We start from the raw sequence: 27746 nt of genomic DNA on the forward strand, positions 1-27746 counted from the left end.
ATGCCCAAGCATGGCAAAACAAACAGAAGGTCCTTAATAAGAAAGAAAGAACTTATGAACTTGCAGATCAACAACAACCAGAAAACCAACTGTGATTTATAATTTTCTTACAATCACCGAATCGAAATAAAAAGAATCATCAACCTCTATTACACAAAGATTAAAGTGTAGAGCCAATCACTAGCCACTGTCGGCAGACGGTTTCTTCAGCACACTTATGAAAACACTTCAATCAAACAGTTCAGTCAAATTGCTTGAAATCGATTTTAGGAATTATAGTTTGGGATAAATGCGAAAATTCCATAATAGTCCCTTATGTTTTTAAAATTTCGTCCAGTTGGTATCTTAAAGACCAAACACTAACCCTGCAGGGGATACTGTGTAGCCTCCCATGAAAAATTAACTGATGACAACAACCGCTCGGTAGCCAATAGGAATGCAGAAGGCGGGGTCTGCTCCGTGGGCGGGCTAAGGCGAGGCTACCGGATTGGTTGTTTGGGTCTGGCCGACGTGAGTAGCATCGGTCCAACACCCAGAGCAGTAAACAGTTGTCCACACAGCCCTAACAGTCCACAAAACGGCCTTTTCATGTTTTCTGGACTCTTCCTCGGCCTACTCGTATTGATTAAAGCCTCGGGCATCAAAACCTCACCGAGAATATGATGAACATTTGTGATAAACCCTTTATTTCACGCTCGTCGCGTGACGTTTAATTTTTCTGTAGACTTGCTGGACGGGAGGAAGAGCGAACAAATAGAAATTTCTAACTGACCAAAAGCTTAAACTGGAGAAAATAACTGGATCCCTGATCTCTTGGTCTCGGAAATGGCAGGAATTTGTAACAGTTTAACATCTGGAAGCGGTGACATCATCCAGCTAAATGTCGGGGGAACAAGGTAGGCGAGATGTCCAAACTTGATCAGCTGCCTAATGGGCTTATGTGGTGTTAGTACTCCAGCAGTACCGAGTACAGAGTGGACTCTGCCACACATATTTCTGTAGATCTATAGGTCTATATAGTCCAGTTATTAATAATGCTGGAATCTAAACTAGGGAGTTTAACAGATGACACATTGGATCTTCCCTTACAGAGTTTAGCAGCGCATGGACTTGTTTACAATAAATGTCATTTGGCTTTAAAGTGGATTTGCTTCCATAGTGTAAATGGTGTGAAGTATGAAGTATGTACAGTGATCTATCGTGACTTGCGTGACTAATTCATCCAACGTGTAGAGTAACTGGCCATAAAGTTACTTTATGTCTCCAGTGATGTGACATGCACGTTTAGTGTTCAGCTGTTCCGTCTCAGATCACAACCACACGTGTACCTGCTCTAAGATACTTCAACTGTGCACTTCACAGTCCAACCTGATCCAGATGAACCAAGTGCCTCATTTTCACTGCAATAGAAATCAGCAAGAAGACGGCAAGTGGATAGGACAAATGAATATGGAATATGTTTGTCGAAGGAAATCTCTTGGTGCTGTATTAAAATAGTTTCCTTCTGATGCACACGAGTATTTAGTTTGACTCTACACAGGATGTAGTAAATCGATTTAACACATTGGTTTGATGAAACGTGTATGTATATTTAGGGCCATTTATGTTTAACAGCCATGGTCCCCTGGTGTTAATCTGGTCGCAGTATACAAGGAATGTTAATCTGCAGCAAAATACTAAATCTAGCATTAGTACAGCAGCATTGTCCATAAGAAGGAACCACTCATGTCTGAAACCATGTTCGAAGCTGCAGTGTGAGCAGCAATGTGCCAAGTCATCCGAATTATTGCCTTCGCTTTCAAGAAAACGATCCCTTATAAATCTGTGTCTGCATCATTTAATTCAGGTGTCCCACACAATATAAACCCATAAATGTGCAGTCCAAAGCTGTAACTTGACTGACATTTAAAACCTCTGACTCTAGAGCAATTAACGACTGTCATCAAAATCATCAAGTCATCACAAATGTAAACCCAAGACTAAGGAATCTACTCTTCTTTCAGGTTTAGCACGTCAAGACAGACTCTCATGTGGATTCCAGACTCTTTTTTCTCAAGGTAAGAAAGCTTAGGTCACTGGAATTTAATACAAATTTAATAATTGTTATTCATTTATTTCTATTTATTTTTCTGTCAAAGTAAAACTATTGAAATTTTGTAAATTCAGGCCAAAATACTTTTTTTTTCAGTTATCACAGCAGTTTAGTTTGGATTATGAAGAAATTAGAGAACACTCCCAACTGTACACATTACATATTTAGAACGAACATACAACCAGTGTAGCTTTAAAATGTAGCCGAATGTTGATTCATAAAGTACATTATTTTAATCACAGATTAAAATTCTTGAACCACAAATCTCAAACTGATAGAAACCAATTAGCATTTTCTTTAGGACATAGAATGAACATTTACAGCACTGCAATTGTAAATGTGAACAAGAACAGTTGTAGTGGGCCAGTCACAATAATTCTGTGTTCTGTGTGTCCTCTAGTTTACTCAGTGGGAGAATATCAACCTTAAGGGATGAAACTGGAGCTGTAAGTAATCACGTTTCTGGCACATTCTTCAATGACCTGCGTACTACAGGTTGCCATATATTAATTATTTTGTCATTAGTGACAACCCTTTGGAAGCAGTTATGGTTAAGGTCATTCTACTTAATTGGAACTGTGCGCTAAACCTGAACACACAAAATATCTTTTGTACCACAGATATTTATTGATAGGGACCCAACAGCATTTGTGCCCATTTTAAACTTCCTTCGAACAAAAGAATTAGACTTAAGGTAAGACATGACGGACAGGGTTTCTTTGGGACTATCCTTTATTAGTTAAACCACATGGTAACACCAGGTGTGTGATGTTGCCTTAACTCTGTTGTAGGGGAGTTAACATAAGCGTTCTGCGGCATGAGGCTGAATTTTATGGGATTACACCTTTAGGTATGATGTACTTAGTTAAAGCTTTACCTATAAATACCGTTCAGGATATACAGCTTACTGCATCATGCCCTGACCTGCATCTTCTCTTTTCCCTTTATGTGTTTGGTTAGTTCGCCGCCTGTTGTTGTGTGAGGAGCTGGAGAGGTCATCGTGTGGAAGTGTGCTCTTTCATGGCTACCTGCCCCCACCAGGTAGTTTGAGCGCTTCACACGCACAGATACAGACAGCTGTGTGCCTTGTCAAGCACAACCTAATATTCAGACCCAGTGTAGAGTTCAGCCATGGGTTTCAAATAGTTGATGTAATTTTTAAAACACTGTTGCAGTCTGGGCTTCACTGAGGAGAGTATACAGTAGAGTCGGAGCACTTTCTGTTGTCACTGACAGATGGTCAGACTTCAGAGCTCTTTGCCTGCCTTGTTTTCTCACAGCTATCCCAGCCCGCAAAGCTGCTGGCGGTCAGACCACAGCTGCTGGCGGTCCGGAGGAGCGTCCGGGCCCCAGCGGAGCCGAGGGGGGCTTCCCACGTTCCTGCCCACACTCAGCGCTGCCTGGGCCCGCCACGGGGGACGAGGCCGCTAGACTCGGTGAGGGGCATCTGGGTGAAGTGTTCATTTTTAATGAGTAGGATCTGATTTTTAATCCTACATGATCAGTATCCATGAGACATGCTATACACACTGGTTTCATGAATGAAGACTTTCACTGAAGGAAGTGATGTTAACACTTGACATTCCAAGGACCTGCCGGCTGGGTCTCAGCACTCTGTTTTGCAAGTACATATCTTACACATTAGTTTAAATGTTATTATGGAATAATTCACAGTAGGTCTCAACAATATGATTTAACACTAATAAATAGATCATAAACCTTGAGCTCAAGGCATTAACAAGATCAATTCTAAGCCATGTCTGCCTAATTTTGACCATAAAATAATACCTGCTCATGTGATAGTCTGTACTTTTGGAATTGTTACATAGTCAAAGGTTTAGACATGGTGACTTATGACTTGACAACTGTGCCTACAGTCTGAGTCACAGCTGAAGTGTTGATGTCTGATGATCTGTAGTGAAACTAGCGCTCTGAGGAAAACAGTGCTAGCTTTCATTCAATCTCCTTTCCTCACCCTGTCACAGATAAGAGATTGGAACATTTTATCACACCCAAAATAACATCATACTTGCCCTGCAACCAGCTTGTTAGTGTTTGGTTACCAATCTAAGATTAATCACAACCATTCAAATAGTTTACAGGTATTTTATATTTGTATTTTCCTGCCAAAGAAAATACTGTTTCCTGTTTTTATTTTATAATTTTTTCTCTCTTTTTTGCAGTGTATTAATGCATTGGTCCTATTGTTGAAAAATCAAACTGTTGTGACCAATTTAAGCAGATTATATGATGGACCAGAGACTATGAGTCAGATGCATACATAGTGGCAACGGGACCATATTGGCTTCTGCAATAGGCTAGAATATATGAAGCGTAGTTTCAGTGAGGAGCTCACTGGAGTAGTAGAATTCAGTAGTAGAATGAATTTAATAGGAATTAATAGGCATTTAGGTTCTCTTATGAGCTCATTAAGTTGGAATACAGGTTTGGCGAGTCTTCATTTCAAAGTCCTAAATAGTTCAGGACCGTGTTTAATTTGGGTCTATAAATTAGGCAGATGATAAGTGCTCTTAATACTCATCATGGGCCTAATATATATATATTTGGTGATATAGGGCTATAATTTGGGGAACTACAATATCTGTCCAGCAGTGCTGAGAAAACTGCAATCCAACCAAGACTAATGTCATCCTCTTCATCAGAGGGAGAAAGGGAAGGTGTCATAGTAACAGAACAGCTTGCCTATTGGCCAAGGAGCAGTGTGCGGTGGAAGCCATTTTAAACGGCCTTTAATGTCCTCTCATGTGAGAGGAACACAGAAAGACAGATATTGCAGCTCTAGGCATAAAAACAACCCAAACCCTGTCCTGCACTAGCAAATATAAAGTGAAATGTAACAATGCTGCTTGATTCAGAACACATGGATCATAGGAGTACACTGAATATATACATCCAAGGTCTGTTTTAGGAGGTGTTAAGTATTAGGTAAATTGGAAGTGTTATATCTTAGATTTTAGTTGTGGAGCTACCAGCAATTTAAATCCTCCTTCATCCATCCCTCAGTAGATTGTGCGGGGACTGTAGTGCTGCCCAAACAAATGTTAACATATTTAGCTTGCTTTAAATAGTTAGAGGACTTTAATTTTGTCTTCTTTCATCTGTATCTCAGCAGGATCTCCGGTGGATCCCAGGAAGGTGCTAATTGTCGCTGGCCATCATAACTGGATCGTTGCTGCTTATGCTCATTTTGTCATTTGTTACAGGTAACACACACCAGACACATTGCTCTGCTACGTTTACTACCAACCACAGCATGTGGCCAGACCTTCGTAGCTCACTTCTAACTGCTGTGCAGGATGAAGGAGTCCTCGGGTTGGCAGCAGGTGTTCTCCAGCCCTTACCTGGACTGGGCCATCGAACGCGTGGCCCTCAATGCAAAAATCGTGGGAGGTCCACATGGAGACAAAGACAAGATGGTGGCAGTGTCGTCAGAGAGCAGGATCATCCTCTGGAGTATCCAGGATGGTGGCAGTGGGAGTGAGATAGGTAGGAGGGACTGGGAGAGCTGGGAGACTGGGAGAGCTGGGAGAGCTGGGAGACTGATGGTGGGCTGTGCTTTTCATAGGTGTGTTTAGTCTTGGAGTGCCTGTGGATTCTTTGTTCTTCATTGGGAGTCAGCTGGTAGCTACGAGCCATACTGGGAAGGTTGGGGTATGGAATGCGGTCACACAGCACTGGCAAGTAAGACATCAAATTACAAATCATGACATGCAAACATAACAAAGCAAAACTAATTTGTGGTTAAGATAACCTTGTTATTACAATTCTCCTAGCATATTCCTTTAGCCAATTAACCTTTAGCTCAGAGCCGGAGTGGCTAATCGGGAGATTCGGGAGGATTCCCGATGGGCCGGCTCATGTCAGTCTATAGTTTGGGCCGATTGGGAGGGAAAAATAATTTTGGGCCGGATTTGGGCATGAAACTCCCGGGCCGAAAAAGTGGCACACTCCGGCCCTGCTTTAGCTAGTTCTACAAATTTCTTAAATTAATGGTCTCACAGACCATTGTTATTCAGCAGTGGATGACCTATATTTGTTCAAAGTATGTAACTAGAGAAGGTTATGAAACACAGAGCCAGTCTATCGCAGTCTATCACAGTCTTGTTCACATAAACCTTCAGGAGCTTGTCACTCATCTTTTATTGTTACCTTGTTTTGCGTTTTCTCAAAGTGAGGTAAAGTTGGGGCCCATGACACACTGCTTCCCTCCCGCAGGTGCAGGATGTTGTGCCGATCACGAGCTGGGACACGGCTGGCTCTTTCCTCCTGCTTGGATGCAACAATGGCTCCATTTATTACATTGGTGAGCCCATAATCTTAAGCAGAGGTGAAACCAGGCAGACGGGTTAGCACACTCAGTTACTATAAGAGCCGGCGGTTTGAGTTGTATTTGATTACACTGGCCTGTAGTCATATTTTTATGACATTTTTGAAAAGCTAATCGTGTGAATCACAGTTTTGCCCTTGCTCCAACTATTGTTCATGAAACATGAGGTTTGTCCTGTTTGTTTAGTAGTGGAGATATGAACCTCATGTAGCTTCAGATAATGATGGCCTTGCATCCAAAATCTTTTCAACAAGTACACATACAAAATCTTCATTTACTACCTTTAGGTGACAATATTTATATATTCAATATAATTATGACAAATATTTCTTAAAAAGCTGGGCTAGTCTGGGCTAGTAAACACATTTAGGTTTAAAGTTTTTGCAGAAATGGGTGAAATGACTTCCGTTTTCTAGATTAGCTTCTTATCATCAGTCAAATTCATTAATTATGGTAAACATGTTCTCTTCATTGAAAACTGAAGAGAACGTAATTATACCAATTGGCTAATTGAAGATAATTTATTTTTTAAAAGTCAGCACCTTTTTTTGGATATCTCAGAAGTACAGGTAAGAGCGCCCAGGTGTTTCCAATAAAAACAGGGAGGTGGAGAGGAATCCAAAGTGAAGATGGGATTACTGGTGTGCAAGCACAGAGCCACACACTCAGTCAGATGACAAATCCTGATCAATTACCCAATTACCCATTTTGATGATACACGTAGGATGATTTCTGAATTACTCAATAAACTTTATTACTCCATAAACTATCCATTATTCCAAAAACTTTTGAGGGAGAGTGATGTAGAAGGTTTGGGTCAGACTTACATGCGCTCTCACTGTGTTTAGACATGCAGAAGTTTCCACTGAGAATGAAAGACAACGACCTCCTGGTGACCGAGCTGTACCACGACCCCTCCAATGACGCCATCACAGCCCTCAGTGTCTACTTAACACCAAAAACCAGTAGGTGTCCTGCAGAAAACGGAGCACAAGCACTCAGTGCTCGGTGTCCCTCATCACGGTGCTTTTAGCTAAAGGAGTAAAGTGGGCTTTACTTCCTGCGTTTGCAGGCGTGAGCGGAAACTGGATCGAGATGGCGTACGGCACCAGTTCTGGGGCGGTGCGTGTGATCGTGCAGCACCCGGAGACAGTGGGCTCAGGGCCACAGCTCTTCCAGACCTTCGCCGTGCACCGCAGTCCCGTCACCAAGATCATGCTCTCTGAGAAACACCTGGTGTCCGGTAACTATGCTCTCACATGGAGCTCAATATCAGGGAGGCCTTTAGATTTTTCATCATCGTAATGTATGTGGGGTAGGGAAGTAGCCCAGGTAAACTGTATTAAACTTATATGGGGTAGTGAGTAACCCAGGTAAACTGTATAAAACATATAGGGTGCAGTGAATTAACCCAGGTAAACTGTATTAAATGTAAATAGCATAGTAAAATGGTGCAGGTAAACTGTATTAAATGTAAATAGCATAGTAAAATGGTGCAGGTAAACTGTATTAAATGTAAATAGCATAGTAAAATGGTGCAGGTAAACTGTATCAAATGTAAATAGGATAGTAAAATGGTGCAGGTAAACTGTATTAAACATGTATTAGTAGTAAAGTGGCCCAGGTAAACTGTATTAAATGTAAATGGGGTAGTAAAATGGTGCAGGTAAACTGTATTAAATGTAAATGGGGTAGTAAAATGGTGCAGGTAAACTGTATTAAATGTAAATGGGGTAGTAAAATGGTGCAGGTAAACTGTATTAAATGTAAATGGGGTAGTAAAATGGTGCGGGTAAACTGTATTAAATGTAAATAGTGTAGTAAAATGGTGCAGGTAAACTGTATTAAACATGTATTAGTAGTAAAGTGGTCCAGGTAAGCTGTATTAAATGTAAATAGTGTAGTAAAATGGTGCAGGTAAACTGTATTAAACATGTATTAGTAGTAAAGTGGCCCAGGTAAACTGTATTACATGTAAATGGTGTAGTAAAATGGTGCAGGTAAACTGTATCAAATGTAAATAGGATAGTAAAATGGTGCAGGTAAACTGTATTAAACATGTATTAGTAGTAAAGTGGCCCACGTAAACTGTATTAAATGTAAATGGGGTAGTAAAATGGTGCAGGTGAACTGGTAAATGTAGTGAGATGCGCATATGAAAGTCTAACTGCATTTTCAGAACAGTCAAATCAGAAATGAAAATTTGAAATGACTGCAGAACCTCCATGAACACTTTTCTGGGGGACGTCCTCAGTACGGTGCCTCTGTGTGTTGCAGTGTGCGCCGACAACAACCACGTACGAACGTGGACGGTGACGCGCTTCCGGGGCATGATCTCCACACAGCCGGGCTCCACGCCGCTCGCCTCCTTCAAGATCATCTCCCTGGAGGAGACCGAGAGTCACAGCAGCTACTCCTCCGGCAACGACATCGGTGAGAGCCTCATGGCGCACGTCTAATGGGCCTTCAAGCCCAGAGGGAGCAGTGGCACACTGCTGGCCTGGCACTTGGACACTAGGTGGCGCATGTGTTACTTCCACGCAGGTCCCTTTGGGGAGAGAGATGACCAACAAGTGTTCATTCAGAAAGTCATCCCCATCACCAACAAGCTGTTTGTGCGCCTCTCCTCTACAGGAAAGAGGTATGTTCCAGGATGTGTGCATGTTATGGGAAACTCTGAGAGCCAAGACCATGGGGACTGGAAGGAGCAGGGATCTGATCTGATCCTCTGGGATGTGCCATAGCCTTTCATTTGCAAGAGAATTTACTGATAGATGGCTACATCAGGAGTAACAGCACATTGTAATGTTATGGTGAAAGTTCCTATTTGCAGAAGTACACCCGTGAGGTCGTGAACGCTGGAGAACTAGAAGACATTTGATGCAGGGTGATGGGTCATGCAACAATGCACTGTAAGAATGGTAGAGAGTGTCTATGCAGACAAGTACACTAAGCCTTCATTTCCTCTGTATTCCAACCTTACTCTGGCACAAAATATATATGCAGCAACTCATTTTGCCCCCTAGTGGTATCAGCACTAGCATATTTCTCAGTTACTAGCAGCTATATATATAACTGCCCATATATATATATATATGGGCATATATATATATATATATATATATATATATATATATATATATATATATATATATATATATATATATATATATATATATACACAGATGAAAACGGTCTGCAAGCGAGTTAAATTTAATTTGTGGGTCGGTTATCGGTGTTATTGCCATTAAAGGCCCACCACTAATATATATATATATATATATACATTTAATATATATATATATATATATATATATATATATATATATATATATATATATATATACATTTAATATATATATATATATATAATTTATTTATTTCTTTATTATATTTGGATCCATATATTTGGATCTCGAGTGAAATTTCAGGATGAACCTAAAAGCGACATATACTGTAACCAGAGAAGGTGAAATGCGAGTGAGTCTGCTGGTTCCTGCCGGGTCTGTGCAGGATCTGTGAGGTGCAGGCGGTGGACGGCACCACCATCACCTGCTTCACCGTGCGAGAGTGCGAGGGCTCTAGTCGCATGGGGTCACGCCCACGCCGGTACCTCTTCACCGGCCACGGCAACGGCAGCATCCAGATGTGGGATCTGACCACCGCCATGGACACGGTCAACAAGGGCGATGACAAAGCCAAGCGTGATACGGGTGAGCGTGAGCTGAACACCGGTGCAGACGCTGTACCAAGAGGAGGAAAAAGGTCTTGAACCTGCCTGTATTTTATTTATTTTCCTGAAGAAGTAGGAGGGCCCACAGAGGAGGAGCTTCTGAAGCTGCTTGACCAATGTGACCTGAGCACGTCCCGCTGTGCCACGCCCAACATTAGCCCCGCCCCGTCGCTGCTGCAGCACGGCCGTCTGCGGGAGTCCTGCTCCAGGTCAGGTCCTGCTCACGCCTCCACACCTTTGAGCACAAGTGCTGGCCTCCCAGGGTGTACCGGTGAAATCATTTTATCATAGCACCTATTTAACTTAGGGTGTAAAAATAGTGGTAGAAATAATATCGGTGACTAAAGAGAACAAGTTATTAAAGTTAAGGCATTAAAGGCATTAAAGTTAAAACATAAAATATATTTTTAAAAATGTTTTATTGCTTCAGTCTGCAGCTGCAGGCGCTGGAGCCCATGACGGAGGCGGCGACGTACGGGGCCGTGCGGCCGTACCGAGAGAGCCCCCTGCTGGCACGCGCACGCCGCACAGAGAGCTTTAGCAGCTGCCGAGACTTCCACTGCCTGAGCCTGGCCAGGGCCCTGCTGGAGCCCAGCGGCCAGCGCGGAGAGGACGAGGCCGATGGAGGCGACGACAAGGGCAGCTCGGCCGGCGAGCCGTCGGGAGGCGGGGCCCCCGAGGACCCGGCAGCAGGGCGCCAGGCCCCGGACAGTCCCGGATATGCCCGACGCAGGGCCCTGTCGTCCGACGACGGTCCCGAGGGCAGGAGGAGGGGCGCGTTCGAGGGTAATTTCATGGGCAGGAAGAAGGTGCCACCGGTGCCACAGTTGAGCTCCGTGCCCCTGGGGGCAGATGGGGGTGGTAGCGATTCCTCCAGCACCGCCTCTCCCTCTCCCACCAAGACGTCCACGTCCCCCCGGCACCGGCGCGGAGCAGACGCGGCCGGCGAGTTGCACTCCTACGCACCGTGAAGGCTACCGCTACTGCCAGATCCACGAGGAGTGTCTGAAGTGGTGACCTGGAAGCCGCGGGTGGAGCGTTCACATGTCTGTGGGTGGAGCGTGTGAGATTAGACCTGTGTTTGTTTGTCACGTGTTCACTCACTTGCACCGTGTCTATTTTACTTTGTGTCATTTTGCTGCTTTTTATTGCTCAAACGTTACATCCACTACAACCGCTTCCCCGTCTTTAGGGTCTGCCAGTCCACTGAGCCCTGAGGAGAAAAATTAGCGACTCTGTTTGAGCTGACAGGATGTTTCATTAGAAAAATTAAATTAGTTTCAAATCAGGCGCAGACAGATAGACCACAATGCCTAGAGTCATGGCTGCAGTTATAGCCAGTGCAGAGATGCTTTTCTCAGTATTTGTTTTTAAAGCACTTTATTTTGACATTTCAGCACTTAATGAAGGGAATATTCTCACGTTTCTCCAGGTGCCTTTCATGCAGCTCATTTGGCAGTTTATGTGGTATAAAATTTGGGGCACAGTTCATGAAGGATAATCCAGACTTACTATGCACAAAATCTGTTTTCACAGTATGACTGACTTCTCTCCAGGTCCACTAAGCAGTCCAGCCAGCTCACTTTAGTTTGACGCAGATGGCTAATATGCAATCTGAAGGCTTACACATGAGACTTACAATGTGTTGCTCTTGTGGTCTTTGGCTTAAATTGGTATGCTTGGTCCAAGAGAGATTTGTTTCCATGGACTGGGGTATGTGCTAATATCTAATGAGCTGTTAATGCTGTATTGGTGAGAGGGTGCTAGCCGTGTCCCAAGCACAGGCCTCTCCCTCTCTGATACGGCACAGCACTGGGAGGGAAGAGGCTATTTTCACAGAGGATGGCACTGAAATATGATGTGATCAGGGCTCATATTCAGTCGAGTTGCCTTCAACACTAACATGGATCGGCCAACTTGTGTACTTCCAGGCTGCTGTTTTTTCGTTTTGTTTTGTTTTTTTTATGCTACTTTGTGAGGAATTTCCCCACCACTTCAAATGCTTTACACAAAAGACAGAAAAATAACAAGACGGTCCTAAAGATGACAGCATGTCTCTCTGGCATGAAGCAGTTTCATAAGTTTGTACTTGTAGTATAATCAAAAAATGTTACACTAATATTTTGAATAGGCATTGTCTGTAGTGTATTTAATATATATTTACTCATTATAGTCCATGCATAATATAAAGGCCTAACTTTATTTTTATTGCATTTGCACATACTGTGAAGAAATAAATAATTAGTAAAGTATATTCTATAAATACATTAACTGATAAACTAAATATACTTCTATACATTATGTAGACGCTCCACTGTCCGATTGCAGTAACCTCTTTAACCTGGTGATGTTTACACTTTTTATCCCACCTGAGGGAAATGTGCAGTAGGCTAGATGATGTGGCATATTGCAGAATTAACTTTAATTGTTCACATTAAGCCATAATGTTTAATTGTTCACATTAAGCCAGAAACATAATGTTTCATGTTGGTATTTTATTCTATTATGACATTTTCCATTGCTCTTCTACATTACAATATTAAGGAATTTTGAAAGAACTAAGGAAAATTCACAGGAGATGTAGACCAGCCCCTTTAATAAGAACAACTACTATGTATCTACACTCACTCGCTACACAGTAGGGTCATCAAATGTACAGGTGGATTTAATCAGTATAAATACAGACGATAGTCTCTGCTGTTCACTGGGCAGTTTCTGACCATGAGCCCTCTGGCAGCAGGGTGGGACACCACCCAGTTAAGGTGGGGATTGGGTGGAGGACCGCTGTGGAGCAGCATAAACACTGACATGGTAGGATAACTCCCCCTGTTCTGTGGAGCAGCCGCTGGGTCTGACTAACTGTGCACTTACAAGCTCTGTGTAATAAAGTGGGTGTTTTAGAGAAGCGCTTTCATTTGTAATATGTCACCTTACCAAAACTTAATTAGCTCAACTCATTAACAGCTCAACTCATAATTAGCTCAACTGATTTTTTTTGTTTGATTTGTGTGGATTTCCTTAGATTCTGTACGAATGTATTCCAGTTTTGTGTTTCCTTTATTTGCAGACTATTACTGTTTTCAGACATTACCAAATTTATGGCGATGTAAAATTCATAGTTTATACCACATGATTTTAAAAGTGAAAACAGTAAATATAGTGGCCGCACTGAGTGCTAGTGTAGACTCCTCAGCAATCTTCAGTCAAGGTGTTGAAACCACTGGCTTTGGTTCCCAGCCATGTGATCATCAAACACCACCTCCCATCTTCGTTCAATAGGTCTAATAGACACAATGTGAATGGTGGTATTGAACCACCCCAGAACCACACTGCTGGACGTCCTTCATGTCCACTCCAGAACCATACTGCTGGACGTCCTTCACGTCCACTCCAGAACCATACTGCTGGACGTCCTTCACTGCTAGTCTTGCACGTTTCCAATCAAGATTGGTTCAGCAAAAACTGAAGGTAGTGTCGTATGTATGGTAACACACTCTAGGACCTTGAGCTACATGTGTGATAGACTGCGTATAATCAGTGCGGTTATTTATTCAGCCAGCTCAGGGGCACTTCCAGAGGAGCTGAGGGCACTGGGTCATTGACATGTCTGCAGGGGCTAAAGGGATCCAGGAGCTCCTCTGGGGCTAAAGGGATCCAGGAGCTCCTCTGGGGCTAAAGGGATCCAGGAGCTCCTCTGGGGCTAAAGGGATCCAGGAACTCCTCTGGGGCTAAAGGGATCCAGGAGCTCCTCTGGGGCTAAAGGGATCCAGGTGCTCCTCTGGGGCTAAAGGGATCCAGGAACTCCTCTGGGGCTAAATGGATCCAGGACCTCCTCTGGGGCTAAAGGGATCCAGGAGCTCCTCTGGGGCTAAAGGGATCCAGGAACTCCTCTGGGGCTAAAGGGATCCAGGAGCTCCTCAGGGGCTAAAGGGATCCAGGAGCTCCTCTGGGGCTAAATGGATCCTGGAGATCTACTGAAAACACTTTTTTAGTCCCTGAGATGTAATGGCAGATTCTCCTTCATATCCTACAATAAAGAAATAGTCAAATGCAGAATATAAACTAGTCATGTTTAATTACATTCTAATTCCAGCAACATGAATTTTGCCAGTCTAGCTTGCACATGAACATAACCTATACACAACACTTGTGATTTTACAAGAAAGTACATTATTATAAAGTACATTATTTAATATATATATTAAATACATCCAACATAAATAATAATACTGAGAAATTTTAAAAATTATAAAAATGTCAAGAAAATTACTGCTATCTTTTGCGTATGTTCAAATGAAGCTCTGAAATGAAGGGTACAGTCATACTGCTATAGTGCATAGGTTTAAAACAACCTGCTTTCTAAAATGATAAACAATTGTACAAACAACAGGACTGAATTTGTTACATTGTTATATAGTTACAAGACACTCAACAGTTGGCATTATCATGATTTTTTTTATATTATATTGCTGAGTCTAAGAGGCACAACGTTATGCGATTTTCTCATTACAGTTATACCCATTACTATATATGGGAGCAGTTAATATACTGCACAAGACTCTCAAGCACAAAGACTGACTACCTAACAACATCCCTAACACTCCCTAAGAACATTCTTAAGACTCCCTAAGAACATTCCTAATACTCCCTAAGAACATCCCTAAGACCCCTAACAACATTGCTAAGACTCCCTAAGAACATTCTTAAGACTCCCTAAGAACATCCCTAAGACCCCCTAAAAACATCCCTAAGAGTCCCTTAAGAATCCTAAAGAACATCTGTGGGGAAACACTGGACAGTCTGTGTAAGTATTTATGAATCACCAAGTTTCTGAAACATACAATTATATATGTACATCTTTTTGAATGATTGGCTAAACGGCAAATCCAATCTCAAGTACTAAACTCCTTATGTGTATTTCCCATCTTGCTCATGAACTGACAACATACGAAGAAAGATGGAAAATGAATTCTTTGGTTTCTAATTTCTGGGCCTCAATGTCTGAATGTCATGAAGTAGATGTCCTTGGTAATAGTTCTTACAGGCTGCTTTTACAGTCTTGAGAGGAAAGGATCCTCGAGAGGAACAACTGGAACACCTTCCAAATGAAAGGAGCTGAATTTGAAACTTTTACTGCTCAATGATGCCCCTTAGTGGCACAACTGTTAATTACATCACCACTATTTTTGGTCTTATTTCACAGGACATTTAAATCCACATTAATCAGGACTTTCGACAGGATTAAGCTAAACATTCCACATAATACATTCAAGGATATTTAAACACTTGAAAGATAAGCTCTTGCTCACTCCAGTTGCTTTACTGTAGAAATAACATTTCTATTTCATGTTTTGTCAGAAGAATTCTGCTCTGTGAGCAAAGATACTCCAAAGTCCAGCTCAACATGTCTAGTATGTGATGTCAAACAACAAATGTCGGTACCATATAAGCTTTTAAACCACTTACAAAAAACAGAATCACACTAAGGAAACATTAAAATAACATAAGTAAACATGAATTTTGGGGCTGAAATGGAAGCAAGAATATGTGACTTGTACATGGTTCCTGTTCAAGAGGTAGTTGCTATATATACTTGAGGGAATACACACTGAGGAAGAATTGCACTTCTAAAAATGGAAGCATAAAAATCCTTCCAGTAAGAAGACAGAAATGTGTTATGTGATGTACAGTCTATATTCATAGTGTAGCTCTCTGCTTGTGTACCAACTAAAGCCAACAAGGTGAGGTGCTTCTAGACAGCAGCTCACAAAACTGTTAACAGGATATCCAGTATGCACACTTCCATGTTTATAACTGACGAAAGACTGCTGTGTAGAGAAGAGGAGCTGTTTAACTCTTCAATGTTTTCTATGCTGTCTGTGGCAGCATTGTGAGGGGACTGCTGTCAGGTCTCTGTATGAGTGTGTGTGTACATCTGTCTAATTGCAAGAAGGGGAGAATGGGAGTGTGAAAAGCAATCAAGGAGAAATGATCAATTCTATAAGTGTGTGTCTGTAAACACTGTATGCTCTTTCTTCATGGAGCTGAGTCCTTTTATTGTTTCTCCGAGCTCCTCATCTCCCACATACTGTAGAAAGAAACACAGGGGATAGTTACTCCAGAGGTCTGGGGTGAACACAGGGGATAGTTACTCCAAAGGTCTGGGGTGAACACAGGGGATAGTTACTCCAGAGGTCTGGGGATACACAGGGGATAGTTACTCCAGAGGTCTGGGGTGAACACAGGGGATAGTTACTTCAGAGGTCTGGGGTGAACACAGGGGATAGTTACTCCAGAGGTCTGGGGATACACAGGGGATAGTTACTCCAGAGGTCTGGGGTGAACACAGGGGATAGTTACTTCAGAGGTCTGGGGATACACAGGGGATAGTTACTCCAGAGGTCTGGGGTGAACACAGGGGATAGTTACTTCAGAGGTCTGGGGACACACAGGGGATAGTTACTCCAGAGGTCTGGGGATACACAGGGGATAGTTACTCCAGAGGTCTGGGGTGAACACAGGGGATAGTTACTCCAGAGGTCTGGGGTGAACACAGGGGATAGTTACTTCAGAGGTCTGGGGATACACAGGGGATAGTTACTCCAGAGGTTTGGGGTGAACACAGGGGATAGTTACTTCAGAGGTCTGGGGATACACAGGGGATAGTTACTCCAGAGGTCTGGGGATATACAGGGGATAGTTACTCCAGAGGTCTGGGGTGAACACAGGGGATAGTTACTTCAGAGGTCTGGGGATACACAGGGGATAGTTACTCCAGAGGTCTGGGGGTGAACACAGGGGATAGTTACTCCAGAGGTCTGGGGATATACAGGGGATAGTTACTTCAGAGGTCTGGGGATACACAGGGGATAGTTACTCCAGAGGTCTGGGCTGAACACAGGGGATAGTTACTTCAGAGGTCTGGGGATACACAGGGGATAGTTACTCCAGAGGTCTGGGGATATACAGGGGATAGTTACTCCAGAGGTCTGGGGTGAACACAGGGGATAGTTACTTCAGAGGTCTGGGGATACACAGGGGATAGTTACTCCAGAGGTCTGGGGGTGAACACAGGGGATAGTTACTTCAGAGGTCTGGGGATACACAGGGGATAGTTACTCCAGAGGTCTGGGGTGAACACAGGGGATAGTTACTTCAGAGGTCTGGGGATACACAGGGGATAGTTACTCCAGAGGTCTGGGGGTGAACACAGGGGATAGTTACTCCAGAGGTCTGGGGATATACAGGGGATAGTTACTTCAGAGGTCTGGGGATACACAGGGGATAGTTACTTCAGAGGTCTGGGGTGAACACAGGGGATAGTTACTTCAGAGGTCTGGAGTGAACACAGGGGATAGTTACTTCAGAGGTCTGGGCTGAACACAGGGGATAGTTACTTCAGAGGTCTGGGGATACACAGGGGATAGTTACTCCAGAGGTCTGGGGTGAACACAGGGGATAGTTACTTCAGAGGTCTGGGGATACACAGGGGATAGTTACTTCAGAGGTCTGGGGATACACAGGGGATAGTTACTTCAGAGGTCTGGGGTGAACACAGGGGATAGTTACTCCAGAGGTCTGGGGATACACAGGGGATAGTTACTTCAGAGGTCTGGGGATACACAGGGGATAGTTACTTCAGAGGTCTGGAGTGAACACAGTTGACCAGTGAGTCACACTGGCTGTTTGTGCACCAAACCTTCAACCGGTTCCTCCCTGAGCCACTACATCCAAACCCGTCTCACCATGCCATTGTCAGTGCCCTGCACCTCCCGCTCCAAAGCCAGGCCCGCCACAGACATCCTGTCCTGCATGTCGATGAGCTGGCTGACGCTCCGGTGCAGGGAATTCTGGGAGTGGGCGTGGCTGAGCTGGCCCTCGCTGGGGACGCGCAGAATGGACATGGTGGGCTGGAGACTGGGGTTGCTGGGGCGGGAAGCGCCACCCACCTTAGTGTCACTCAGGCCCTGTGACACCAACACACCAGTATCAGGTTTCCACAGCTAACAGGTTCACTGCGCTCACTGACCACTCATGATGTCCATGCAAATGCCAGTACAGCTCAGACAGACAGTGGGGAAAACACGAGTGTGAGGAGTCTGACAGCAAAGGGAGGAATGTAGCTTCCCAACAACGTTTCAGACCAGCAGGTTTGAGCTGGGGCGGTGGGCACTGAACAACCCCCCCCCCCCCCCCCCCACCCTGTACTCCTGTTTAAAATATTACCACCAGCACTTCTACTTTATGTACTGAAAACTGTCTTCTAGTCCATCTTTAATAATAGCTTTGAAACATGCTGGAGACTCATTGACTCATGGTCTACAGCACCATCTGCTGGACAAAAACTGTTGTGCACGTTTGAAATGATCACGCCAATACTGACACACAAAATCATTCCAACAAAAAAAGTGAAGAAAGGAAGACAAAATAACCCACATATTAACTTATAAAGACTAGGAAGTTAACCAAAGAAGGAAAAATAAACATGCCATCTTACAATAAAGACAAAAATACAGACATAAGTATATTTTGCCAGGAATGCAAACAAGCAGGCAGCTCTGTGCTGTGCAGTAAGGCTCCGAGCCAGAGCGTGTACTACCTCAGCGTGCATGGTAAAGCCCTTTAGGGTTACACTGCTGGTCGAGTCCGGTACACTGTCAAACTGAAGGAGAGAGGGTGCCATGAGGAAGGAGGGCACAGGGAGGTGGGGGCAGGGGGAGAGAGAGAGGGGCGGGGACACAGAGAGAGGGGCGGGGCTGGGTGAGTGCTTACCATTCCGCCATTGGACTGCAGGAGAGCAGTGGAAGCATGGCTAGAGCAGAGATCAGAGCAGGCCCTCTAACACGCCGAGAACAGCCCAGCAAGTCGTTACAGGGCCGGGCCGGGAAATGGAAAGGGTGTACAGAGAGAGAAATTACACTGACAGTTTAAGGCTTCTGGGAAGAGAGAAAGGAATGCTGAAAAACAGTAGAGATTTCACGTTCTCCCTAGTTTTGGACTGGTTTTTGCTTTCTGTCATGTGTCCACTAGGTGGCAGCATGGTCAAATGAAAATACATGCAGACGTCTACCCTCTTGTGGACATTTGAGGAAGTTCAAGAGAACATTTTGGAAGCGGGTAAAATATAAGTTTCAATGGCACCGGAAATAAACATTGGATGGCGTGTAACTATCTAGCACTAAATCCCGATAAAACAGAATTAATAATAGTTGGGTCTAGGGCTGCGAGAGACAATATACATAATGTAGCATTGAATCTACATTCCTTTACTATAACCCCCAGCGCAGAGGTAAAGAACTTGGGCGTCACAATAGACCCAGATCTCTCGTTCGATACACATATTAATAATATAACTAGGGTAGCGTTCTTTCACTTGCGCAACATTGCCAAAATTTGAAACATATTAAATATTAGTGATGCAGAAAAACTAATCCATGCATTCATATCCTCTCGTTTAGATTATTGCAACAGTCTCCTAGCTGGATGTTCTGGTAAATCGATAAACAAACTCCAGCTGGTTCAGAACGCAGCAGCACGAGTTTTAACAAAAACTAAAAAGTTTGATCACATTAGTCCCGTACTATCGTCATTACACTGGCTGCCAATTAGATTCCGTATTGACTATAAAATACTTTTATTAACATATAAAACGCTGCATGGCTTAGCTCCAGACTATCTTAGTGAACTTATTGAACATTATAACCCAGCGCGTTCACTTCGCTCGCAGGACGCAGGGTTATTAACTGTTCCTAGGATCAAAAAGATCACAGCAGGTGGAAGAGCCTTTTCTTCTAAAGCTCCACAATTGTGGAATAATCTTCCTGCCTCTAGTTGGGACTCAGACACAGTCTCAATGTTTAAAACTCGATTAAAGACTCATCTGTTTAGTTTGGCCTTTGATTAATCTGTTACATATTTACTACATCTCGTATCTTTTCTCCGAGGTTCACCTGGAGATTAACATTGCAGTCGGAGCCTCCAATACCAGCATCACTGCTCCGACACGAAATGAAAACGGAATATCATTTTTACCTTTACTTAGTCTGATTGTGTGATTTGTGTGTGACTTGTGTATTTGTCTGTATTTTGTGTAATTTGTGTGTTAACGGGCCGCCCAATGGAGGATGGGTTCCCTTTTGAGTCTTGGTTCTCCCGAGGTTTCTTCCTATTCCTCACCATCATAGGTAGTTTTTCCTCGCCACTGTCGCCTTTGGCTTGCTCATTAGGGTTCTGGACCCATAGTATTGTTAACCTTTTAAATCCTGTAAAGCGCTTTGTGACAACATGTGTTGTGAAAAGCGCTATACAAATAAACTTTGATTGATTGATTGATTGATCATAGATTCACAACAATATTAACCATCTTACAATCAGCAATATATAACCTTTGCCAACATCTACCCAAAACGTAAGTGTCAACCGATGCACATTTATGTATTGCAGACATTATCAGACATGACATTCACTGAAAGGCCGCACAAGTGTGTGACCTTGTAAAGGGTCAATACCGACATTCAGGATGTTCAAATGCAGCTCTGCTCTCACCAAGCAGGAGGTGCTGGGAGGGCACGTAGGGCTTCTCCTCTGCAGGGGCTGGAGGGGCGCTCTCTCCCTGGCGCGTGGAGCCTTGCCCAGGGCTCGTCGCAGCACCACACCCAGCAGCACGGCCAGCAGCACCAGTCCCAGCAGGGCCATGAGCAGGATGAACCACAGCTCCGTGTGGAAGCCCCCCGCTGCACCGGACGCTCCACCCTTACCCCCCGAGGTGGCCTCCACCCAATCTGTTAGGGGAGGACAGAGTTCAGACCGTCTTATATAAACTTGTGTCTTTTGATCTGTTTTTATAGGGTATTTATTCCTATTTGAAACAGGAAGTGGAAAACTCCACTTCCTGTATTAAAAAGAGACTGTGTATGAACTATATGTAATTTTCTGATTGTGGTTAGACCTGATTTGCATAGTCAGGTCTCTGTGCAAATTCAGTATTTTAAAATGTATTTATGTAATGAATTTTAACCAATAAATGCACTAGGAAATTCAGAACACTTTTGAGAACACTTTGATGAGCCAGTCACTGTCAGTTCACCCATTTCACCCTCTTACCCCATTGGTTCCTTCTTCCCCTCTCACTTACTCTCCTTCTAGTGTAGTTTCACTCCAAACTCATTAGATCTCTCTCTCTCACACACACACACACACACACACACACACACACACACACACACACACACACACACACACACACACACACACACACACACACACACACACACACACACACACGAGCATGTGACAGTGACACCAGCTTTGGAGCCGGTCCGTCGTCAGAACTGAGACGCGGCACAGTTTCTCCTGGTAATGACGAGTCACCTCCACCTGCTGGGCCCAAAGCCCCAAGCCCTTAGAGAGCAGCACGCCGCATCACAGCCACGCGTACCTACGCCACACGTACCTACGCCACACGTACCTACGCCACTGCCTGTGCTGTGTTTGATGACACTAGAACTGGCACTGCCACTGTCTGTGGTGCAGGTAACCTGGAAGATAAAGGCTGGGGGAGGGAGTAACACAGAACACAAAACTGTCAGAATTAACTATATGAGGAACAAAAAGGTTAAACACAGATAGGTGAGGAAAATGAGCACCCAGAGAGGATTTAAATGATGAAATAGGACCACTGTAAAGCCATGGGCATATCGATATTTTCACAGGCAAAGCTCAGAAAGGTGCACACGTGCTGGTAGGTGAGGGGTGGGGTCTCTACTTTTGTCGGAGGTGCGGGGGATGTGTAGGGAGCTGTGGAAGCCGCTGTAGACGCGCAGGCCGCTCTCACTCAGGGAGAACTCCCTCAGGGGCCCGTTCAGGAGGAACGACTGGGTCCAGTCCACATGGACCGCCGTCAGGTTGCTGTGCACCACAAACGCTTGTTTGTACTGCGGAGCTGCAACATACATGGAGGGAGAACAGGAGAGAGAGGAAGAGGAGAGAGAGGAGCAGGAGAGAGAGCAGTGGGAGAGAGAGGTCACAGACATCATGCCCCAGTGGACAAGCAGTGGAATATGCGATTGTTGTGATAAGATAATATCTTATCAATATTAGTTTATGAGCTCTGTGTTACCACATAATAGTATTAATACAGAATTGAGAGATACTCTAATTATACTGCTCACTCAGATACCTTATTTTATCCAAATATCCAAATAAGAGCTTCGAGTGATATGGAGGCCACGGAAGCTGCGTTTGTCACTAACCATTTTAGGTAACTACAGTCCTAGGTACAGCAAACTAATAAACATTTAGCAGTATTCTAACAGAAGGAGTGTTTCTGTAACATACTTGCTAACTAAGCTAGGTTAGCTAACTAGCTAGCTGGGCCTCAGCGCTCATTGTAAGTCATTCATTTTCAGAGACCAGATCAGCTCTGGAGGCTTTCACAATGGAGCATATTTACTGGGGAGAGAAACGCTATAGCATCAAAGTTAGTGAGCTAGTTAGGATGTGTGGGTTCACTAGTTAGCTAGCTTGTTAAGGTTTACACATAATCAGTTATGACACGAGGTAGCTAAGTAAACTGTGGTCACAATTTGTATTCTGTGACGTAATTGCCCTGTAAATAGAGCATCTCAATCTGTTATCTAAGGTTCTATAACAGTTAACATGCCACCCGGTTAGATAGCTACCTGTGTAGGCCACCTAGTTAGACAGCTACCTGTGTATACCACCTAGTTAGACAGCTACCTGTGTATACCACCTGGTAAGACAGCTGCCTGTGTAGGCCACCTAGTTAGACGGCTACAGCAAGGTGGCTCACTGGGTACAGAGTCTGCAGAAAGTTGAGGAGTGTGAGACAGAGTGAAGTGTGTGAGTGTACAGGAGCTCCAGCTTACGTTCTTTCAGCGTGGTGATGGAGACCCAGTCAGATGCGGTGCTGCCCATGTTGTTGTAGGAGACCACACAGATGTCGTAGGTGGTGTAGGGGAGCAGGGTGGTGATATTGAGGCCCTGGCCCTTTCCGAAGAAGCGACTCTCCACCTGGCCCAGCGAACAGCTCACGGGCACGGGCTGCAGCGGCTGGGGACACGCCCTCCGCACCAGGAGCTCAAAGCTACCCGGAGGAGGAGAAAAGCCGCAACGAGGAGCGAATGTGCGTGATCAAACGCTTAATATGCACGAGCACGTTAACGAACACATGAATATTAGCGAGCACGCACCTCTCAATGATGCCATTGGGCTGCAGGGGCCGGTCCCACTCGGTCAGGGCCCAGCGGGAGGCGAGGGTGACGGGGCGGGGGGGCGGCTGCTGGGCGGGGGCGGAAGGCGGAGTGCGCAGCTCGCTCAGCGGGCCGCGGCTGCAGCAGCCTGGGCACGTACAGGCCTCCACCCCCACGGCGTAGGTGGTGAAGGGGACCAGGTCGCGGAGGGTCTGCTGCAGTGACGTCCCCTCCGACAGCTGTGCACAGGGAGAGAGGAGGTGGAGGTGAGCCTGGGCCCCCTGCACTGGTCAGTGTTACCGCTCATACAACATGGACGCCTGCCCTTCTTACTGAGGACAGTTAAGAGAGTTGATGAATGGTGTTCTAGTGGACCTTCTGCCATCATACGTGGTAACGAATGCCACTTGCTCCAAACGCTTGCACAGTGCAATTAGAGCAGCTTGAGATGTTACTGGCTGGAATACAGAATCAAGACTGGTTATGACAGATTATGATGGACTATTATGAATTAGCTTGAAGTCCCTTTCAAAGTACTGCTTGTGTGTGGGTGTGTGTGTGTGCTGTTAAAATGACTGTAGCACTGAACCACTGGGAAGTATGATAGACTAACAGAAAATATTAAGTATTAACTGTATTAAGTGCAAAAAACATACTGTGAATGACAGCAATTTAAACCAAGCCATCTTTCTCATGTTGAGATTCTCTAGAATACTGATTCATTAAAAATGTATATATTAAACCAACATTACTATTATACATATATCAGAATAAGAGCTGATGAAAATCTTGACCTTTCAGTCTCCATGCCAACTACGTCCCATCAGGCCATGCCCCACACCTCACACTCACAATGGCAGCCTGGCGTCAGAGGGTCAATAACAAACACCGGAGGCACATCAGGAAGTTAAGGAAGCTCCACGGTGGAAGTGGCGTACACATACCAGCACGTGTTTGTCCTTCGTCTGGGCGAACACCTTGTAGAGGCTGACCATACCGTTGGGCTTATCGGGGGGGGTGATATCCACCACAGCCCACGTGGCATGGATGTGCAGGAACTGGAGGGGGCTCACACCCTCGGGAGGAGCTGGCCCGGTCCGGCCTGTGGCCCACGGGCTGCCCACACGACCCGCTGAGTTCACGGCCCACACCTGAAATGACACCAGTGGTTCCGTTGACCACGCCTTGAGATATCAACGTCTGCAGATCTGTTTCATACTTTAGCAATAATGTAACAACAGCTGACAGAATTAAATACAGGTGGTGCAATAACCCTTTTAAGATGTAATGTGTACTACGGTCCTGTTCTTTGGGTGCTGCAGAGGGCGTGGAACTAGAGTATAGAGTAATATAGAGTAATATAGAGTATACATACAGGATCAAACGTGCAGGGCTACAAGGAAGCACCAGTCCTGGCTCTGACACCAACTTCAGCAAGAACAATGACACTACACTCCTCATGTGGTCAGTGGGGAGTCGAATTCTCCCACATCTAGTGTTTACAGCAAACGGCGTCCCACTATATCCAGGGGATCAGAGGCAACACATAACCCCCCCTCGCCAATCACGAGGCCCGATACGCCAGAGTCCATTACGGAGGTGCTCTCGAGAAAATCTACATGGAAATTACATTTCTCCTTCATCAAGGAGCGCGCCAACATGCGGCTAGGTGAGGTAATCTTATTTAGCCGACGAGCTGTTGGTATAATTACAGAGGAGGAGCGGGGAAAGGTCATCAGGGGTCACCATTTGCATGGGTAAGTAATTTGTAGATTGTCAGTCAGAATCGGGCCGGCAGATGGATGTTCTGGCGGATAGGGTTAAATTAGCCTCAATAATAGGCAATTAGAGCGTGATCAATCAGAATGATAGATCTAAGTGGCAATACATCGGGACTGCACGGCGCTCAGGTCCGGTTGCGCATTCCCCTCTGGAGCCCGGACGAGGGGACGTGGCCGACATATTCGAGGGGCCGCGGGGAGGGAGGGGGTCACGGAAAGGGCATCTTGTCACCTCACGAAGCGAAAAGGTCAACATGGCAGGAGGAAGATGGAGGAAGAGCGTGGAAGAGGGACGGCACTGCAGACGCGCCCTCACCCTTTCTCTCGGACGCGTCGGACATCGTAAACATGTCTGCGGCGACAGGCTGAGAGGAACGGGGCCGCTTAATGCTGCGTGTAAATAAACGAACAGCAGACAATGAGGAGGTGAGAATAACAGAGGCATCTCGGAGCTGGGCGGTTCACCGGCTGGAGAGTGGAGTGGGAGCAGGACACCCTCGTGTCCTTGTGTGAGGAGCAGACCTCTTTACTGCCGCGCCAGCACTCGCTCGCCGAGCCGTTAGTACGGTAATTAGGGGAAAATAAAAATATGTCATGTGTGAGCTCTAATGGATCTGGGTTGAAGCGCTGAGGGTAGATTCTGCCCAGCGACAGGTTCTAAGAGAGTCCCGCCACGCCCGCCTCATCAGCGCGGGGCCAAAAGCGCTCTTTTCCAACAGCAGCGCTAATTAAGGTGTGGCATAAAAGTGTCAGTGAAATATGTGGCCGCCGCTTGTGCGAGTGCCTGGGTTTCGCTAAGGAAGCTGTGTGTGGGTGACACCCCAGCAAAGGGAAACAAGATGAACAGGACTTTCCTCCGACGTCTGGGCGAAGCCATGAATCACGCCGACATCCGCGCCTCGGAAAGATGGCTTTAAACGTGAGGAACGAACTGAAGGTGAGCGGATTAAACCAGCCTCCTAATCCACAAAAATTCCTCCCCCGTTGGGAAGCGAGAGCAGAGGTTAATGCAGGAAGGAGCCGCCTCGCCCCAACAGTCCCGTACTGTAAGCGTGCCCTCCCGGGAGAGCACGTGGGCAGGGAAGGTCTTTTCAACACTCGTCTGGGAGGTCGCCGTGGCTGATTCGATGGCTTCGATCATGATCGGCAGCATACTGCCAGGTCCGAGATTAATGGCCCTGTCACCTGTCCGTAGGAGCAGGGACCCCGCCCGCCGGCTGTCATAAATTACCGCTCTTAAATAAGATGGAACAATCAGGCCGAGTCCATCAACGTAGCCCATGCTTCTTGCGCATGACAATCAAATGCTAATGTTATTTCGTTCTAAAGGCTAGCCTGTCAATTAAGAAAGGTCTTGTGAGGGGCAGCGGCGTCACGAATATGAACACCGGATTAAACACAAGCGCAAACCGAAGTCAGATAGCATGCTAGCCGCTTTCTTAGGAACACTGGCTTTGTAGGTACATTCTTCAGGGCTAAGCAAGCAGTCCATTGGTTGAGCGCTCAGGGATCAGGCGACTGAAGGCTGGGCGCTTTTTGGGGTGAGGAACTCTCTCAACCAAGCAGTGGTGCTGACGAGCAAAAAAGTGTACAAGCTCAACCCTGCAGTGTGTCACCGTCACATGAGCTCATGTTGGTGCCTGTGTGTGGCTAGTGTACAGATCTCTCCATGTACAAAAAAAACCCATTTCAAATGTGTTTTTCAAAGTACAGTGTTGGGTGAAATTTAAGAAAGACAGCAAATGAAAAGGAAATGACCTGGTACTCATAAGGCACGTAGGGGAGGAGGCCGCGGTCGTGGTATGAAGTCGAGGCGTCGCGGTAGACGAGTGAGGAGGCAGACTGTCCCTCGACATCCTGGCTGAGCCTCCGGTAGAGTTCATAGTGCAGCAGCTTGCCGTTAGCTTGGGCAGGCGGAGACCAGGAGAGCAGGAACACAGTCTGCAAGCCCCTCAAGTCAGCCTGTAGCTCCAGCAGAGGCGCTGACTGGCCAGCAGGGGGCGCCTCAGGTGTTTGAACCGAGGCCCATTCGCTCAAAGCACATCCGATCAGGGTGCAGGCCTCCACTCTCACTTCATACCTAGGCAGGATTGGCATACGCATACTTCAGCTCTAAGCTTTAACTGGTTATGTTGAATCAGTTAACATTTGTAAGGCTATTGAGGGGCAGCAGGAGCTGAAGGGGAGGGACAGCAGGAGCTGTAGGGGAGGTGCAGCAGGGCTGAAGGGGAGGGGCAGCAGGAGCTGAAGGGGAGGAGCAGCAGGGCTGAAGGGGAGGGGCAGCAGGAGCTGAAGGGGAGGGGCAGCAGGAGCTGAAGGGGAGGGGCAGCAGGAGCTGAAGGGGAGGAGCAGCAGGGCTGAAGGGGAGGGGCAGCAGGAACTGAAGGGGAGGAGCAGCAGGGCTGAAGGGGAGGAGCAGCAGGGCTGAAGGGGAGGGGCAGCAGGGCTCAACAGGAAGGGCAACAGGCCAGAAGGGGAAGGACAGGGCTGAGGAGAAAGGGCAGGGGAGGGAGAGGAGAGGAGAGTGGAGGAGAGAAGGTCACCTGGCAATGGTGGTAACGAGGAAACGATAATAGTGATG

The 27746-nt window shown here is 45.6% G+C and overlaps 2 protein-coding genes across 3 annotated transcripts in view; one reads left to right on the top strand and one right to left on the bottom strand.

Moving 5' to 3' along the window:
• The first annotated feature begins 524 nt into the window (after positions 1 to 524).
• kctd3 (potassium channel tetramerization domain containing 3) lies at positions 525 to 14264 on the top strand. 2 transcript variants are annotated; one of them, XM_076977924.1, is made up of 18 exons: positions 525 to 896; positions 2004 to 2057; positions 2493 to 2538; positions 2713 to 2786; positions 2884 to 2942; positions 3053 to 3133; positions 3373 to 3528; positions 5223 to 5316; positions 5409 to 5599; positions 5679 to 5794; positions 6329 to 6416; positions 7289 to 7405; positions 7513 to 7683; positions 8718 to 8873; positions 8985 to 9081; positions 9954 to 10153; positions 10244 to 10382; positions 10604 to 14264. In XM_076977924.1, exons 1-18 carry the CDS (start codon positions 826 to 828, stop codon positions 11142 to 11144), a joined length of 2451 nt encoding a protein of 816 aa, XP_076834039.1. In that variant the 5' UTR covers positions 525 to 825; the 3' UTR covers positions 11145 to 14264. The 2 variants fall into 2 exon arrangements, with proteins under 2 accessions (XP_076834039.1, XP_076834040.1); XM_076977925.1 differs by having other exon boundaries at positions 5226 to 5316.
• Positions 14265 to 16061: 1797 nt separating this feature from the next.
• Positions 16062 to 27746, bottom strand: part of ush2a (Usher syndrome 2A (autosomal recessive, mild)) — a 147623-nt gene continuing 135938 nt past the window's right edge. The window contains 11 exon segments of the mRNA XM_076977861.1: positions 16062 to 16261; positions 17919 to 18140; positions 18773 to 18835; positions 18946 to 19011; positions 20719 to 20954; positions 21641 to 21724; positions 21938 to 22114; positions 23061 to 23278; positions 23385 to 23623; positions 24329 to 24535; positions 26924 to 27245. Of these exon segments, the coding sequence (XP_076833976.1) occupies positions 16172 to 16261; positions 17919 to 18140; positions 18773 to 18835; positions 18946 to 19011; positions 20719 to 20954; positions 21641 to 21724; positions 21938 to 22114; positions 23061 to 23278; positions 23385 to 23623; positions 24329 to 24535; positions 26924 to 27245 (1924 nt within the window). The 3' untranslated portion in view covers positions 16062 to 16171.

The sequence above is a fragment of the Brachyhypopomus gauderio genome, chromosome 17 (assembly GCF_052324685.1).
Source record: "Brachyhypopomus gauderio isolate BG-103 chromosome 17, BGAUD_0.2, whole genome shotgun sequence".
Taxonomy (NCBI): Eukaryota; Metazoa; Chordata; class Actinopteri; order Gymnotiformes; family Hypopomidae; genus Brachyhypopomus; species Brachyhypopomus gauderio.

What these genes read in the sequence shown, in the direction of transcription:
- kctd3 (XM_076977924.1), top strand. Translation starts at nt 826, where the DNA reads ATGGCAGGAATTTGTAACAGTTTAACATCTGGAAGCGGTGACATCATC. An exon ending in GGACGAGGCCGCTAGACTCG is followed by an intron (nt 3,529 to 5,222) that starts GTGAGGGGCATC and finishes TCTGTATCTCAG; the next exon opens with CAGGATCTCCGGTGGATCCC. An exon ending in CAAAGCCAAGCGTGATACGG is followed by an intron (nt 10,154 to 10,243) that starts GTGAGCGTGAGC and finishes ATTTTCCTGAAG; the next exon opens with AAGTAGGAGGGCCCACAGAG.